At 36.5% G+C, this 18,168-nt stretch overlaps 1 protein-coding gene across 1 annotated transcript; it reads right to left on the bottom strand.

The window, feature by feature from the left end:
- Positions 1–864: 864 nt before the first annotated feature.
- Positions 865–16,992, bottom strand: LOC100122004 (cubilin). The gene is made up of 52 exons (XM_031924198.2): positions 16,769–16,992; positions 16,480–16,609; positions 16,165–16,359; positions 16,045–16,092; positions 15,834–15,974; positions 15,650–15,753; positions 15,435–15,579; positions 15,011–15,256; positions 14,645–14,939; positions 14,220–14,557; positions 13,785–14,138; positions 13,558–13,720; positions 13,285–13,478; positions 12,678–13,209; positions 12,359–12,593; positions 11,959–12,279; positions 11,689–11,849; positions 11,268–11,606; positions 10,639–11,178; positions 10,187–10,557; positions 9,856–10,123; positions 9,533–9,772; positions 8,926–9,443; positions 8,644–8,845; positions 8,201–8,566; positions 7,912–8,120; positions 7,687–7,838; positions 7,414–7,605; positions 7,134–7,315; positions 6,822–7,061; positions 6,598–6,750; positions 6,446–6,521; positions 6,257–6,362; positions 5,956–6,118; positions 5,656–5,874; positions 5,453–5,538; positions 5,102–5,331; positions 4,830–5,030; positions 4,605–4,740; positions 4,194–4,521; positions 3,906–4,097; positions 3,658–3,820; positions 3,395–3,575; positions 3,055–3,294; positions 2,826–2,985; positions 2,512–2,729; positions 2,359–2,439; positions 2,217–2,281; positions 1,897–2,140; positions 1,630–1,798; positions 1,305–1,546; positions 865–1,117 (listed from the first exon to the last, which is right to left on the bottom strand). Exons 1-52 carry the CDS (start codon positions 16,852–16,854, stop codon positions 1,010–1,012), a joined length of 11,268 nt encoding a protein of 3,755 aa, XP_031780058.1. The 5' UTR covers positions 16,855–16,992; the 3' UTR covers positions 865–1,009.
- Positions 16,993–18,168: the final 1,176 nt, after the last annotated feature.

Here is an 18,168-nt window from a genome sequence, read left to right as displayed (position 1 = left end):
TCGAGTAGCGTGAGCCTCGTGTCGTTCTGTTATAGGGCAGGGAGTATATTTAGGGTATACCCGTATATAATATGTCGTTGGCTATTGGGACGATGACACGTCATTGGGCTGTGGATGCGCTGCGAGGGGATGCGCGAGAGAAGTCAGTTGTTTGTGAAGTTGACTTAACGTCGGGCTTTTATTGATCTCGTGAGCGAATTCTTCGAGCGAGAATTCGCCGATCAATAAAGGAGCTTGTAAGCTGCATTTTGGTGCTGCGAGTTTTACGACACCGCGTAAACTTACGGTGCTTTTATTGTTTTTTGACACGGAATATTTATATACTCTACTGAAATTTCAAATTATGCGTTTTCGACCTCATATTTTCACGTAGACAAAGTATCATAGAAGGTGCACGCTGGTGCAGTTTAAATTTCGCGGTTCCGGCAAAATCGATTACGAGCTCGTTTTCACAACGATTAGCTTACTTTCGACCATAACTTCCGCGAAAAGTTCAAATTGAGTATTTTTTCGTACTTTCAAAAGATACATTATAAATTATCTTATACTCTACCATTATTTCTTACTACGTGTACTGATAATGCAAAGTAGATGCCAATTGATGCAACAGTGAGGTAAATTGTGTAGACGAAAAAATGTATATTGCGTTTTTTTTTTTTTTTTTGATATAGTAATATTATCTGCTTGTAAATTTTGAGTTTATTTTAAATATATGACACCTCTGGAAAAACGAATAGACACAGCACAAATCAATTCAATATGAATTGAAGATCGTTGGTAACGTTGGTCTCTGCTCTAGTACCGTAGAACCCCTGAAGAGGGCGTTGTATCACCTTATATTCGAATATAAATAAAACGCAATGATTGGTCGATTTAAAAAAGTATATTGCAATAAATTGACACACAGTAGTCAGGTATATTTACACGATTGCTTGTGCTCAGTATAAAAACATCATGATTGCTTATACAAATGGAGTAATGAAAGATGTACGGGCTAAGAGTAATGAAATTACAGTGCTGCAAAGTGCGCAACCCAACCAGAACCGCCATTATTCACGCTGGTAGAGTATGTAACTAGCACTCGGTCGTTTCGCGATTTGTAATCTGCTGGTGTATCCTGAAAAAACATTTTATTTTTCAGTTTCAGTTCGGGTATTTTACGTGGTACGAGATGAAGTTTCATAAAATTCTTTTAAGAGAAGTTCGAGAAAGTTTCGTATGAATCTCAAACTTGAATGAATTTGCAACAGTCCTCGGATGCTTCTCAAGCGAAAATAGTTTAATATGAAAAAAATATTACTCACACCACCGCAGTACGTAACGGACTCGTCACCTCCAATAGATTGTACTTCCGATATAGTCAAATAATCCGATTCGCACATATTCTTCGGCCCAATGTCGAAATTACTAAATTGTAGAGAAACTTTCATTCCCCGCGGAACGCTGACTTCCCAAACGCAAACGCTTCTATTCCGATAAGGATTTGGATAAAACGGCGATGTAAAGGTGCCGCCGTAATTGTAAAGCTCTCCACCGCATCCTCTTCCTATGCATTTATAAACAAAGGATTTAACAATTACGATTGTATACTCTGGTATGGGAATAATGATGAAGAGGGCGGATTTTTACCTGCTGTCGACGACGTGTACGTTATATCGTAAGCATTGCTTTGATAAACTCCCTCTTTGGCAGCAAAAACATGGATGCTTATAACATTTCCTGTACTGAATATTGGGTTCGGCGTTTCAAAGTTACACACAGATTGTATAATTTTGCCTTCTGGTCCTCCGTCCCGTATCTAAAAATATTGTTATTTTATTACAAACAATTGTGTCTTTACACTTAAACTTTAGTTCATTCAAAGTTATTCACGTTAGATTAAAATTCAAAGCATACCTCCATAGCAGATTTAGAACAATCGAGCGATCCCGGTAGGAAAAAGTGGTTGAAGTACATGCTTATAGTGGAATTTTTTGCCACTTCGATTGTGATGTGGCAATCCGTAATGTCGTCGTTAATAATTCTACCTTGTATACTTGTGTATCGTCGAGTGCAACTAGCTTTGCCGTATTCAAGCCTGAAGCCCTTTTTGCCCCGACTGCCGATTGCTTTGTATGTTATTTCTACGTTTTTATAATTGCTGAAATGAGTTATCAAAGGTTGAGTTAATTTTACTTCATTGTGCGGAACGTTGCTTGTTCGAATAGTAAATTTACCTGAAGTAGTCATGGGGTATTACTTCACCGCAGTATCTAAAGAATGATAGAGGTACACGGCTAGCCTAAAGATTGAAGGGATCATGTATTAAATATTGGACATGTAGCATTTGTATTGTAGTAAAACAAATTTAAACTTTACTATTTTGACATTGTGGAACCGATTTTTGGATCCTCCGACGATAAATTGTTCTCCAAACCCTTCGCTAATAAATGCTCGGCTCTAAAACAGATATTTGAATTAGAATAAAATCTTTTTTCTTTATATGCAAGGAAAAAATGGTACTGCGCTTACATCCATATCCGATATTTGTAAATATTCACTTTCACATTTTTCCGAATCCTCCAAATTGAAATCCCTAAATCTGATTTTCACTCTTCTGTGTCTATAGGCCTCGGATTCGCGTATAGTCCATCTACAAGTGATATCTGATGGGTGCGCGTTCGGATAACTTGGAGACGTCAGAACTTGAGAGTCATTGCCGACGAATAAGTTAGTCAATCCGCATGGTGCTGTTTGTGCAATGTATATGTATATACATACAAGATTATAATTCATGCGTAACAAAGTTTACCGATTAAAATTCGTCTATATGCTTTAGGGCTTACACGTCACTGTTTTTAGTGTTGCTCTAACACCGCGTCCTTCGTTAACTCCATCGGAAACGAATCTGATCCAGATTAAATTAGACGTGGTACTTATCGGTGGAGGAACAGTATTTCCACAATAATGGCCAATTAGCTCAGCGTAAGGTCCACCGTCTCGAACCTGTTATCCAATAATTGCTTTCAGATTAGAGCATTCAGGGGTAATTCGATGAATGTGTGATTCACTTACTTCTAAGAAATCGCTGTAGCAAGACATGCGTTTGTTTACTAGAGTATCATTAAACGTTGAGTTTTTAATATCGATTTCATTTATAGTGAATTGAATATTAGTTCCTGGTGGCGAGTTGATCAGCCAGTGGCAGTCTTGCAAGGGCTCGTAGTACTCGGTCGATTGCGTCTGGAATTGCCTTTCACGAGTAACATTTATATTGCCTCCACAACCTTGTTCAGGACCGTTGACAAAAAGTATCTAAAAGAATAGTTTCATTTTCAACTATCGCCTTCGAGAGAACGATTAATTTTCAACTATGTGGAGTATAATTTCAACATCTTTCATTTTATTCACTTACTGCCGCCTTTAATTTAGTTTCTCTTCTCACGTATGCACCTTCGTCAAAGGTAATAGTCATGACATTTCCACTAGATTGCACGACTGGCAACTTGGAACCTAGATCCCCGCAGAATTTTGCTTTTCGGTCCAATTGATTTGTCGAATTTCCTTCATATACTTGCACCGAATTGGCGATACAGCTTATAAAACAATCAGATTGTTAATTAGATTTGTACAGCTATAAATATATCATAAAAGTTAGAATGCTTTTTTTATTCATACTTGTCGAAAGGTTGTGAAATATTGAATTCTTCGAAACGCAACAAAACGCTCTTTTTGAGCGGAGCTACTACAGTCCACTGGCATCTCATGTATCCGAACGAGTCAGGATCATGCTCCATTACGGGATTTATCATCCTTGGTGATGTTATAATGCCTCCACAATCTAAAATATATAGTATCGTTATGATACATGATCTAACAATACGCGTTGATTCAAAAATAATTTCATTCGGTTCATTCGTTTTTACCATTGAAGGAATACTTGAATTTGAAGCCAGCGCGGCTTACAGAATTATCCGATCTGAATATTATTTCCATTCGACCCTTTGCGAGTTTTCTTCCTGGAGAGTTGTTACCGCACCACGTATTTTGGCTTCGTAGCCAGTCACCTTGATAGAAATAAATAGTCACATTGTCGAATGTGCAATCAGCACTGTTTCCTAAAAAGCATAGTATTTTTTGAGTAACACGATTCAAAATTTACGTTATTGCGTCGAAATATTGTTTGATTGAAAATATAATAATAGATGAATTACCTTCTACGGAAAAGTATGTAAAATCGACGACTATTTCTTGTTGCTCGGGAGCAATAAGCGTATAATTACAGTAGCTGTTAGCAGGGTATATTGAAAGATAATTCGGCGATTCAATGTATTTTATATTCTCTGTCACTTCGTAAACTCCTCCGCAATTTGAGTTCCAAATAGCTTTGAACCCTTCACCTTCAATTTTGTCGTTTGAAACAAACTTAACCAGCATTCTATTATTTGTTGTGTTAAAAGGCGGCGGTGGTTCACGCCCGCAAACTCTTCCTAGAGATTTCCACTGATCCGTGTCATTTTGAAATTCTTTCCATTCGTAAATCTGCGAGATATAATAGTGTTAAATTTTTTAAAGTTCGAATTCTTATAGCATGCTTCTTAACTCGTCCTCTTAAATTGACTTACTTCTACATAATCATTTTGACAATCCTTGCTTGTTTCTATGTTAAATCTTTCCACAAAGGTCAAACCAATGTGATAACCTACGTTAGCCACAATTTCCCAAACGCATTCTGTATTGTTCCTATAGCTTTTTGGGAATCTAAGGAAATAACAAGCAACGACATTGATATTACATTTTTGAGATGTTTAAATATGCAATGGAATAATTGGATCATTAATATATTCTACCCTGGCGAACGTATATTGGTCCTTTTTCCCTTCATTACTCCTCCACAAGCATAGTTTGCCGGATCAAGGAAAAGTTCGAAATCTCCTACTTCTTCAGTTGCGTAATATTCGATCGTGAATTCGTTTGTGGGAGTGACAATATTCTGTGGCTTTACATTCCCGCAGAATTTTCCTAAAATTGGTGATCGATATGTTCTACCCCTAAAAAGGAGCGGAAAATAATTTCATGATTGATTATTGCAATGAATTATATCTTTGCATAATATACATACTTGATTTGTATAAAACTCTTTTCGCAAGGCCCAAGATTCATTTTTTCGAATGTTATTAATACTGTTTCATCGTTACTCGGATATTTGACTTTCCATGAGCAATGTACAGGATAAGAAATATTTGTTGGTGCTTGAAGGATATGCGATGGTCCCGTCAAAATACCTCCGCATTTATGCCATTTATAATTTATAGTGAAATTGACTTTACCCGAGATGGTGGCGTTTATAGCCTTGAAATAAATAATAATAATAATAATGTAATATTAATAATAAGTTGCGTAGATTCACACATCAACGTTATGATGAATTTGATTCGAAATTATCCAGATATTAGCCGTGAAAAAATTTTACCTCTATAGTGTGATGTTTAAAAGGACTCGATACAGTTATAACATCCTTGGTTAGATTTCCGCAAATTTTGGCCACTGGTTCTTCTCCTAAAATAAACGCGTATTGTATGTTCTATTTACTCTTAACTATACACACACACACTCATATATATATATATATATATATATATATATATATATATATATATATATATAACATTGTACCTTTGATCATTATGTATGACAAATAATTCCTACATGAAGTTGACCCTTTTCCTTTATTTATTATGCCAGAAACTGTCATAGATAATGTTAAATCAATTGTTTTGTCTGCCATTTCTGGTGGTTTAATAGCCCATTCGCAGTAAAACGAAGATTCATTGTAGGGAGCAAAATCTGGACTACTGAAAGTATCTTCCCAACTATTTGATTCTCTTCCACAAGCTGAAAAAAATTCGAAATTCCACGCATGATGCATTCATTCATTATGATCATAAAACTTTGCAATTTGTTTATAAAACTTACGAGCTGGCAAAACTGCAGTATATCTTGCTTTCATTCCTCGATGACCTCCGGTTGATATGTAATATACACTCATATACCTTGAAGAACTAGATATACTCGTTGATTTACTGTTATCACCTCGAAGCGTGGCTATCATTGCTATTGAATCAGGATCATGATGGAACTGAAATTAAATAACGTTTAGTTGATTTTTATTATTTTTTTTAATGTAAAACTACCGCCGAGAATTAAAAAGAAAAAAGTTTAAAGGAACTTGATTTCTTTTATAAATAACATTTCCCGATTTAAATAAATATCTAACCGAAGCGTAACTACTCTTGGAATATTTATCCCCGCCAATATCTAGATCCAGAATGTCGACCTTGACTTGATAGCCTATAGGGACCGAAATTTTCCAATGGCAATACCTTGAATAAATTATATACATTTCTTAAAAATTAAACTATAAACAATATAAAAATAGTTTTATCTCTTTTAATTGTATACTAACTTGTATGATGAGTATGGACGCGGATAGCCGTTGGTTTGAAATACTCCACGCATACCATCAAAAGTACCACCACAACCTAGATTCAAATGATTTAAAGGTAATAATCTTATCAATGGGTGCAAAATTGTAGAAAAATATAAATAATAACTTACCATCACTATTAAACGTGTAATTCAGTCGGAATCCTCTAGTGAAAGGAAGCCTTGAATTGGTAAAAGAACTTTCAAAGACCACTAAAGCCTCGCTGGTCACAACATCAATTACGCCTGGTTTATTTTTTCCACAATAAGTCCCTATTTTCGTATCTAAATAAATTATTCATGATTAATATTACAAGCTGATTGCATTAAAAATATGATAAAGTAATTAATAATACAATTGTTATTACTGTTAAAACCTCCTGGAAGTTTCTCATAAATTGTGATATGATCTGTGCTTGAACAATTTCGACGAATAGGAAGTTCAAGATCTTGGAATTGAAGCTTAATAGCTCGATTTGCGTTCGGAGCCATGATCCACCAGCTACAATGGTGACTCTTGAAATCATAGCTTTCCGGCCAATTAGGTGAAGATATTATACCTCCACGACTTTCTCTTTCAATACCTCCGCAAACATCTGCAATAAATAATTACATATGCAGCAAACATTTTATTGAAATTTAAACGTAATTATTATTGTATAAATTACCTCCAGTTGTTATTAAAGCTTTAAATCCATTCCTGGGTTCAGGTAAATCGGTATAATATCGAACATACATTAAGTTTCCTTTGGTTGATAAACTACTTGGAGGTGTATTCTTACAGAATCTTCCTAATAAAGTTGACATGTCTGTACCTCCATCCCTTATTTCAACATACTCCTGTTCGCAACTGTGAAATTTTTTAATTTCATATTAAAGTTTTTAAGTTCATATTAAAATAAAAATTCAAATATTTACGTTAGAGTTAATAAGTGAATTTTAACTTACTCTTCACTAAATGCAAGATCAAATCTGTCTAAAAAGTGTATCGATAGACGGTTTTCTTCGGCACTCATGAAAGTCCAAACACATTCAATATGGGGAGAAGGAATGTTAGGATAGTTTGGAGATGTTATCTCTTGTTGTAAATCTGTTCCTTTGTTTAGGGTGAATCTTCCACCACAATCATGACCCAATTCGCTGTAATCGCGATTCAAGTTATAAATAGTCAGTTAACTTTTAATAGAACACTTAATTTTTTAAATGTTAATTTGCACTTACCTAAACTGTAGTTTAAAATCAACCCATGCAAAAGAAACAGCTAATTTAACGTAAAGATAATTACTACTAGTATTTTGTACAGAAGGTATGACTCCATTGCAATATTTGCCTGTTCCTAAAAGTGGTGAGCTAGAGGATTCTCCATTTTTTAACTGAAATAAAGAAATTGCCCGTGAATCGGAAAAATATACAAAAATTATCGATTAAGTTTTAATAGATACATACCATTAGATAATTTGATCTACAAGAGTTGTCATCAATTTTCTTTTGACTACTCTCAATCTTATTCGCAATAACCTTAACGGCGATTCGTCTTCCAGGCCTTACTTTTACGACCCACTCACAATTATAAATATATGGACGCGGTCTAGCAAATTCTAAACTATTATTCACTTGGATTACCCCCATAGATTTCTCGATAGTTCCTCCGCATTCTATGTGAAATAATGAGATATTAATAAAAATCGATGGTTTGTCAAATTATTAAAAGGCTATTTCGATTTCTTTTAGTTACCTGTTAGTACGACAGCAGAAAATCCAGTTTTGTTTTGCGAGGAATCAGTGAAAAATTGTACCGTCATGACATTGGTACCTGAATAGTTTATTAATGTTGCGTTGGATAAGCAAACCTTCTTAAATGGTTTTTCAGGACCATCAAAAGTTGTCACATGTCCATTGTAAAGAGCTACATAATCTGTGAGACACTCCTCTGATTCTTCGATATTTAATGTTAAAAATCTAAGAACTAAATGAGATCCAACAGGTGAGATAAAGGTCCAGGAATGTCTGAGATTATTTTCGTAACCATCTGGGTAACCTGGTGAATGCAATGAGTAACTTCCATTGTTATGAGTCAAAATAATGACTTCATTCTTAGCATCTGAAAATACAAGAATTTTTTATTTACAAATTTCATATAGATTATCAAAAAATTTGCATTGTCGAACGATAAATTACCTCGAAAAACTTCGGTTTCATCGCTAATAGACGTTTTAGGAACTTTCATCCATTTCAGGCGGAATAAATTCCCTACAGAATCGTACGTGCTGTCAAATTCCAAATACACCACATTACTTGTAGATGTAATGGGTTCATCGGGAACTTGAATTCCACACAATTCTCTCAGTTGAGGCGCTTCATCGTTATAACCGTCGTATACCTGTCAACATTGAAATAAGCAAATACAAAATAATCAAGATTATTATTTAAAATCATGAATTTTATTAATAAACAATTTACTTTTAATGACGTGTAACAATATTCTTCATAATTATCCAAACTTAGCTCTAAAATGTCTAATTGTATGACGTAGTTGAATTCGACAGTTATACGCCATGTAAATGTATTGCTTTTTCTATAAGGATGTGGATACAATGGAGATGCGATTTCACCGAAATCACCAGCAATCTCATCACCAAAGAGATAGCTATATTCTGCCTTAAAACCTTTTGGGTTTCCAATAGAATTTGAAGCGCTCCTAAACCTCATCCATATTGGCTGAGATGACGTAATACTTTCTATATTCTTTCCACAAAAAACGCCTCTTAGTTTTCCAACGCCATCATTTTCTCGTATTTCAAGGTAATCGACATCACAGTTTGCACTATCAACTAGTTCGAAGTCTTCAAATGATAAAGAAATTCTATTTCCGGGTGCATTTTGAAGAACCCAAATACAGTCTGCTTTACTAGGATAACTAAGAGGATAGTTTGGAGTTGCAATAGTACCACTTTCTGCTGTATATGTTCCCCCACAAGCTGAAAATCACATCGGTCGTTAGCTTATAGACTTGAAAATAATGGAAATCAGATTAAAATAATTAAAATAAGTACTTATCATACACTACCTGTACTAAGTGTTGAATAAGTTGCATCAAACTTATCACCAACGGATGGCCCGTAGGAGGAAGCTAAGTGTACTGTGAGTGCATTGCCAGTGCTATAGAAAGGTGTTGGAATTTTGTTATCACATATTTGCCCTAATAAAGGACCATCCGAACCTTCTCCGTCGTAGATGGCTAAATAATTTTCAGAACAATCTTGACTTTCGAAATCTAAATGACTAAAGGTCAAAGTGACTTTGTCACCTACGCAAAAAAATGTATATTTTAGTATTATTAAAATTTCGTTTCATTTTTCTATTAACTTTTTCACATTTTTGTGTAATTACCGGGGTCGTTGGCTGCAAGGATCCAAGTGCAGTTTGAATCTAATGTATGAAGAGTTGGAGAAGAACGCAGTATTCCTTGACCATCTACAGAAATCGTAGCTCCACATGTACGATTGTAAAGAGCCTTAAAACCCTTCGCTGTTATGGATTCATCAGTTCTCATTTCAACTAACAATTGATTACCACTTGAAACGTAATAGATTGCTACGTCTCCATTATGACAATGTGTTGCTAGGAGGGGAGCTTCTTTCGAACCTCCGTCATAAATCTATGAAAAAAATGATTTATTACTCTTTATGGACAATACTAAATAAGAGATCATTTTTAATACCTTTATATAGTCATTTGTGCAATTTTTGGTTGCTTCAAAGTCTAAATCTACAAAAGTCAGGTTCACTGCATGATCTTTGTCAACAGTTATGAGCCATTCACATTGCTGGTTGCTTGGATAGTTTTTCGGATAATTCGGCGAATGGATTGCTCCTGATTGTCCAGTAAATTTACCACCACATTTGATCGCAGTAGTACGATACATTGCTTCAAAGCCATAACTAGCATAAGCAGTGTCCTGTGAATATTTAATAAACATACGATTTCCGCTACTAGTCAAAGTTACAGGTGTGCTTGAGTAGCATAAATTATGAGCTAGTGGTGGTGCTTTTTCATCCTGGCCATTATATACTTCCACAGCGCCAGAACTACCTGGAATGATACACACAGTTGAAAATTACTTGAATTAAAAACTGTACTTATAAATGGAAAATGCAAATAAAAAGTGATTACCGTAACTACAAGCATGGTTTCTAGTAGTTTCGAGTTTATGGAATATTAATTCGATACTGCGGTCTGAATCAACTTCAATTAACCACTGACATGATACACTGGAATGTGGAAATTTGTCTCCTTGTGGAAAACCAGGAGATGTAAAATAGCCAGAGGGTTTCGTAAAGTGTTTGCTGCACCCGTCCACATACCACTCCAATCTAAAGCCACCCGCAACCCTTCTTCTATCCGATATAAATGATACGAAAACCTGTCGCTGAGTTGAAGAGATTTTTAAAGGCAATACTTCATTCTCGTATCCACACTTTTTCATAATTTGAGTGTTGGGTTCATCATTGTCGCCTTCTTGAAGCATAACATAATCTTTTGTACAAATTCCATTATTATCTGTTTGTACATTAAAGTGAGAAAATGTTAAATTAACAGTGTTCCCTGGAGGAACTGATATTGTCCAAGAACAGTTGCTCAAGTTATCATATGAATTTGGGAAGTTGGGAGATTCTATGACACCTTGGAATCCAGTAACTTTATTGTTGCAATCTGGATGATTAAAAAAAAGTAATTAAGTATATGGTTATGTTGCATGTAAACTCTCTAAAGATACAAATTTGAAATATGTGATTCTTTACCAGTTGTGTATCTCAAATGGAATCCGCGTGAATTAGTTAACACATCAGTTCGGAAAGTAATCTTGATATGATTACTGTCTGTTACTATATTAGGTGGACTAGTAGACCCACAATATCTGCGCGGATTTTGAACGTATCCGTTAATTACGTCCGATATTTCCAAGTAATCAAATCCACATTTAATATGATCTTCAATATCAAAATCTATGAAAGTAATTTGAATAGCACTTCCCGCGGCAACGCGAACATCCCAGGTACAAGCAGCACGGTGGTAGTAATTTTGTGGATAATTCGGTGACATAATCGATCCAGAAGACGTGCGTAAACTTCCTCCACAACCTAGAGAATTTTTTCAAAAATATGAAAAAAAAAATGGTTTTTCATATGTCTCAAAGAAATATTTTAAAAAATCAAAGTTTACCAGTCTTAGTGCTATGCCAATCGAGCTCAAATCCCGCATCTTGCAAGGACGAATCCGACACAAACTTTATGTACATTTGATTTGTCATACTAACAATTTCTTGATTTATAGTTTGACCACAGAATCTTCCAAGTAGAGGAGAATTTTCTTGAGAACCGCTCCTGTAAAGTATAATACAAATATGGTTCATTTTAAACAGAAATTATGAATAGAACGGTGCATTACAGTAGTTTGAGTAAAATTATATTTTTTTTTTCGATTTATAATCACCTTATTTCCAAGTAATCGTAAGCACAGTTCGGCGACAATTCTATTTCAAAAGAAGTAGCAGAAAGACTTATCAAATACTTGTTCTTAGCTTCAATGATCCAGACGCACTCTTTATTTTTGGGATATCTTTCAGGATAATTTGGCGATCTTATTGATCCGGATTCAGCGTAGAAGTGACCTCCACAATGATGGGTATCATTAACGAAAACATAAGTTGCTTCATAATTCAAATCCGAAATATCTCCAGTGAATTTATAATGTAGTGTCAAATCATTTCCTTGGGTGGTCATGAGTTGTGGCGGTGGTCGCAAAGGACAGTATCTGAAAAATAGTATAGAGTATTATCAAAATCTTTTTAAGTATAATAAAATGTCTAGGATTGGGATATGCGCAAACTTACTTTCCTAAAGATTTTGGATTCGTCGATCCATAATCTTCAACTAACTCTAGGTAATTAGCTCCACATTCGTTGGATACATATGACTGGCGTAGTGGGTAAGCCAACCATGTGATTTGGATCGAATGACGGGGCGGTGCTCGTATGGTCCACAGACAATCAGCTTTATAACGCCAAGTTTTACCAGCTCCTGGCATATTAAGGGTCCCTGGCCCATCTTTTAAAATGCCGCCGCATTCTATGGGATGTATTACATGTGATTAAGTAAAAGTAGTATTTTAAATGTTCTATAAAATACAGATCTAGAGAATAAAGCATATACCTCTATCGATCGTTGTATAATTTGCTTTAAAACCAAGATTGTGAATACTTGCATCCGTGAAAAATTCAAGGAACATGTAATTGTGACTTGAAATAATAGGATCTTCAGGCATAAAATGCGATGGTCCACAAAGTGTTGATAATAAAGTGGAATTTCCTGTATCGCCATCTCGAATTTCAATTCGATCAAAGTAGCATTCTGTTTTATTGTCAATAGTAGACCCCTCCTCAATGTCCATAAATTCAAAAGTTAATACAATCGCCTTTCCCGGCGGCTGAGATATCAAGTAAGTGCAGTCTTTTGATGCTGGATAATAATTAGGATAGTAAGGTGATTTGATAATTCCAGATGGTTCCGTAAATGTTCCGCCACACTCAACTTCATATTTCACAACGAAGCCTCCTTCTTCAAGGCTCATATCACTTTCAAAACGGATGAGGACTTTGTTCGATTTAACTGATAACGTTGGAGGTATTCTCGACCCGCAATACCTTCCAACTAGTGGAGAGTCGGTAGTCGCTCCTTGGAATACCTAAAAGTTATAAATTTGGTGAATACAGTTCAGTTTTTATACCATAATTCTTTTTTCAAGATCAGTCTTACATACCTCTACAGCATCAAACATACAATTGCGTGATTGTTCTACGTCGAAATGTAACCAATTTATTTTAACACGACTGTTTTCTGGTAAACGTATTTCCCATTCGCAAATTAAATCGGGCTTGTAACTTCCTGAATGATATCCCGGCGATGTTATTTCTCCACTCTCAGTGGTAAATATCCCACCACAATCTGGTGATCCTAAAATTGATAAAGATGAGTATGAATGCGAGACCAGCAAACCGTGGATATATTATCATTTATCATCTGAAATACACACCAGCGATACTTAAAAATGATAAGTGGAAGCCATCATCAGTTCCTGAGTTGTCAGAATGAAAATGAATAGTCACGTGAGATCCTGATGTAGTGATCGGTGCAGGTTTCGTGTGATTACAGAAAATTCCGAGTTGGCGTTCACCGGCATAGTTCGTTTCATTTACCTAAAGAACAAATGTATTTATAAAAACTGAATTGTATAACGTAACTTGTAAAATATTGACTTACCTCCAGGTAATCAAATCCGCAAGTGGGGTGCTCTTCGAGCATTAAATTTATAAAATGCAAAGCGATCCGCTTGCCAGGCATGACATTTATAGTCCAATAACAGTCTCTATTGGTAGGATATTTTCCTGGATATCCAGGAGACGATATCGATCCATACTCTTCGTTCAATACACCGCCACAAACGGGTTCAATCGAAGTCCAATTAAATGCAAATCCCTCTTTGTTGATCGTATTATCTGAGTGGAACCAGATATAAAGAGAATTGTGGGTGGATATAATAGTCCCGTTGTTTGGCAACTTATTGCCGCAATATCTGCCGAAAATGTGACTTCCCGCTGACTTTCCATCGTGGATCTGCAGTATTGAAATGATTTTTACATTTTGTTTCCAATCACTTTTCTAAACTCTATATGAGTGAACGTTTAATCGCTATACCTGAACGTAATCGTGCTTGCACTCGTCCCCGCCATGAGAAGTCTCCAAGGAAAATCTCGTGAATGTAACGTTCAAAACCATGGTTTGATTCGTCAATAAAACCCAAGCGCAACTGAGTCCATGATCATACTTGTTGCCTGCTCCAACCGGGAACTCGACATAACCGACAGGATTTCTGAAAAATCCTCCACAGGATTGTCTCGCTGTAGCGCACAATGGGCCGCTGTAGCTGGAAGTGCATTCGCAGTACCGTCTGCCAAGAGGAGTAGTGTGGCAGATCCCGTTGTTTTGACAGGGATTCGGAATGCATGGATTGATGGGAACGTCGCACCTGGTACCTAAAGTGGACAATACATTTTCACGCTATTTATATAATCTTTGAAAGTAACACGTATATATGTGCAAGTGAATATTAAAAGTCTTACCAGTGTAGCCTGCGCTGCAAGTACAACTGAATCCATCGAGTCCATGGGAGTTGCACGATCCGTGAACGCAAGGATTACTTCTGCAAGCATTTTCCGCTGGGACACAGCCGCGAGGACCTTTACCCAATCCTTGATAACCCGTTGGACATGTGCATATCGTTTCCGAATTCGGACCCTCCCGACAGGTAGCCAAAGAGTGGCAGCCTCCGTTGTTTATATTGCAAGAACCTGTGTAGTAGCAGCTGACACCATCCCCTTGATATCCGCTTGGACAAGCTCCGCATTTTCTGGAACCCTAAATTGCGAAAAAAAATGTAGATGAATATTCGATTTTTTCAACTAAAAATTCGATAAAGGTGTACGTACCAGCGTATTGATGCACTCTACAAAAGGTGTCGTACTACATCCACCGTTATTGACTAAGCACTCGTCGATATCCTGACATTTAAAGCCGTCTCCCGTGTATCCAGCTGGACAAGTTCCACAGTAAAAAGTTCCTGGTACGTTGTGACAGGTTACGAGAGGATTGACGGAACACGGGTATCGATTAGACGTACATTCGTCGATATCCTTGCGACAAGACGGATCGCTGTCACCCAAGTGATCCCAACCCTGAATGACGCCGCGAACAAGAATGCGCAATATTACATTTCTTTGTTTATGAATATGGATTTCAGATTTATAATCGAGAACGGAGTATAATCAAATCCACGCTAGGATCGATGAAATCTATTAATAAAGCATGTGTCGGCAAAGATGCAATTCATTCTGTTGATGAAAATCGATTTACCGTTTTGCATATGCAAGTATATCCCAAAGGCGAGCTGCTCTTGATGCAAATACCGTTTCCGCAAAGCTCAGCATCATTTCCTTGATCGCACACTGACTTTTGAGTGGAACAGTGAAACCCGTGCCAACCCGTCGGACAATTGCATCTAGAAAACATTTTTTTATTAAAATTGCAAATTCGAGATTACAGTAATAGCGTAATCGATTTGCTTGTACCTAAAGGTACCAGGAAGATTCACACAAGTGGCTCCATTCTGACATCCACCTGGTCGTCCCGCTAAGTGATCGCACTCGTTGACGTCTACTGTGCACAGCGATCCCTGAAAATAAGCACATTTTTATGTATATTTCTTTGTTATGACTTCGAATATATAAAGCATCGAAAATTAGTATCTCATACCTCCCATTCGGGTGGGCAGTGGCACTGAAATGAATCGTAACCGTTGATGCACGTTCCGCCGTTTTGACAAGGATCACTGGCGCAATTATTCGTGCGCAGCTTTGAAGTGATAGATCGAACTTTGTTTTCTAGGCGTCGTAACTGAAACGAAAGATTAAAAATTTTATTTATAGGAATGTAATTTAAATCATTTATAAGATTCTTAACTTACTCTGCTGTTCAATGCTCTAATTCGACTTGCTGAAACAGCGGTAGAAGCCTAAGAAGAGAAAGCGATTACATGTATTTTGAATGTTCCAAGAATAGTTGTATTTTACAAAACAAAATTTACTTCAGTCTCTGGTGATGTTGGTCGGTTGATGGTCGAGGCGTTTACGGTAGAATCGCCAGGAAATTCGATTGCGTTCAGCTTTCTCACCAATCCATTCGGTCCTTCGACAATGTGAGTCAAACGTTGCAAAGTCGATTCAACGTCGTCAAGTATGCCAACTTTCCAACGTTCAACCAGAAGGGAAGCATTTTGAGCCTATTTTTAGGAAGAATGCGCTTAATAAATTCATTAGATGAGAAAATAATCCGCGAAATATCTATTTTTTTACTTGAACGTAACGGGCGTAAAAAGGTGATCATTAAGCTCGTGACTTACCGCCCAGACAGTTTGCAGAAGGTTGATATCATTTATATTGACGTTCCCAGATCCAAGAGTTTTCAATGTTATATTTTTGTCTCTGGCGCTTGATATGTACAAGTTGCCATTTATTGATTCTAGTACCGGTCTAAAAAAGAAAGATCATTAATACTACGCGAAAACTTCTGCGACTCGTGCGACGAATTGTCGATTGATAGGCGTTTCAAACTTTGGGTTAACGGTTCAAAATTTCAACAATATTATTACAACGTAATTTTAGCGTAATTAATTTACAGTATGAACGTACCTTTCATCCAGCCAGCCTTCGCTAAAATTGATAATGAGTGAAATGACCAGCCACCCCCACACTTTGGCTGACATTGTTTTTATCATGAACAAATCGACGCAGTCAGCCTAATAGTTAATTTAGATGCAAATTCAAATCTTCATTCTTCACATATTACAAAACCGAAGTAGTCTCTGAGATTTTTACTGCACAAGCAATTCACCGCGACTAGCAGTAAAATGGGATGCGCTCCGAGTAAACTCCGTACGGTTTTAGTGGGCGTTGTCAAGCTGGTAATCGTAATCCACCCAGTATTGGGTTACAGCTTGATAGTAAATTTGATGATACGTATTCGAATCGTCGACTATTTCATGAAAAATTAGTTTTTAATTTGGATAAATCAAAAAAAGTAAATTGATTTTTATATAACTTAGCGGCGAAATTCTTTGAAAAAAAAATAAAATTATAAATGCATATTTTTGAAAAAATTATCGCAATACGATAAGTTACGTGAAATTTGTTAACGTAAAGAAACGTTGTAGGTGATAAGTACGTCATTTTAACAACGTAATACGAATAAGATAAAAAGAGTAGTGGATTAAAAAATTGAATCTCCTTGCAAAATAGAAAAAAGTCTGAACTTTTAATTAAAAGTTTCCAACTAAACTCCGGCTCTATATCTATACTGACATTTAATTAGCATGGAGCAAAATTTCATTAGCCTTATATTTAACTTTCGCGCTCGTCAAGTATATAAGAGGATCAAACTTTCGTTAATATTGAATGGCTTTATGCTTATTTAATGCTAATGCAGGCTATACGCTATCGTCACACAATGTGAAATCCATTACCGTGTGATCCCGCAGAATTCGTTACGCATTTAAGAACGAGCTGAGCTCGTTAATTTTTAAAAAGCAACCCAAGAAAACATGCTTTCGATACGCAGATCTTTATCTTTATCGATTTGTTTTAAATTGAAGGGTATACAGAATCCCATATGAAACCCTGTGCCCCTCTCACGCTTAAACTACATAATCATAGAATAATATACCGATGACTCGATATAAAATTTTATTCATCACATTCCAATTCCAAACTTCCGTTCGAACTTTCACGAGCGAGTTATTTCTTCTGCTCCGCAGCGCAAATCCATCCTACGGCCGTAAAGCTCACAATTTACAAACCTAAAGCAGCCCCGATACATCAAGCTGTACACCCGCAGCCCAATCGAGCGTGTGCAACGCGGACAAAGCCCGGCTCGTAATTCCTTCCACAGTGGCCCCTTAAAACAGCGCCGCGGCGCGTCCCCTTTACCGTCAGTTCCAGTCTCCGCTCTCGGAAACAATCTCGAGGAGACCCGAAGAGCTTGCAGAAGTTCGGAAAAAGCAATCAAAGTCAAGCGCGAGATGGCGAGTTCGGAA

This window comes from Nasonia vitripennis, chromosome 2 (assembly GCF_009193385.2).
Source record: "Nasonia vitripennis strain AsymCx chromosome 2, Nvit_psr_1.1, whole genome shotgun sequence".
Taxonomy (NCBI): domain Eukaryota; kingdom Metazoa; phylum Arthropoda; class Insecta; order Hymenoptera; family Pteromalidae; genus Nasonia; species Nasonia vitripennis.
Note: the sequence above shows the minus strand (reverse complement) of the source record. Positions and strands in the feature narration are given on the sequence as shown.

What these genes read in the sequence shown, in the direction of transcription:
- LOC100122004 (XM_031924198.2), bottom strand. Translation starts at nt 16,854, where the DNA reads ATGATAAAAACAATGTCAGCCAAAGTGTGGGGGTGGCTGGTCATTTCA. An exon ending in CAACATCACCAGAGACTGAA is followed by an intron (nt 16,093 to 16,164) that starts GTAAATTTTGTT and finishes TTCTCTTCTTAG; the next exon opens with GCTTCTACCGCTGTTTCAGC. An exon ending in TTGGCATAGCACTAAGACTG is followed by an intron (nt 11,607 to 11,688) that starts GTAAACTTTGAT and finishes AAAATTCTCTAG; the next exon opens with GTTGTGGAGGAAGTTTACGC.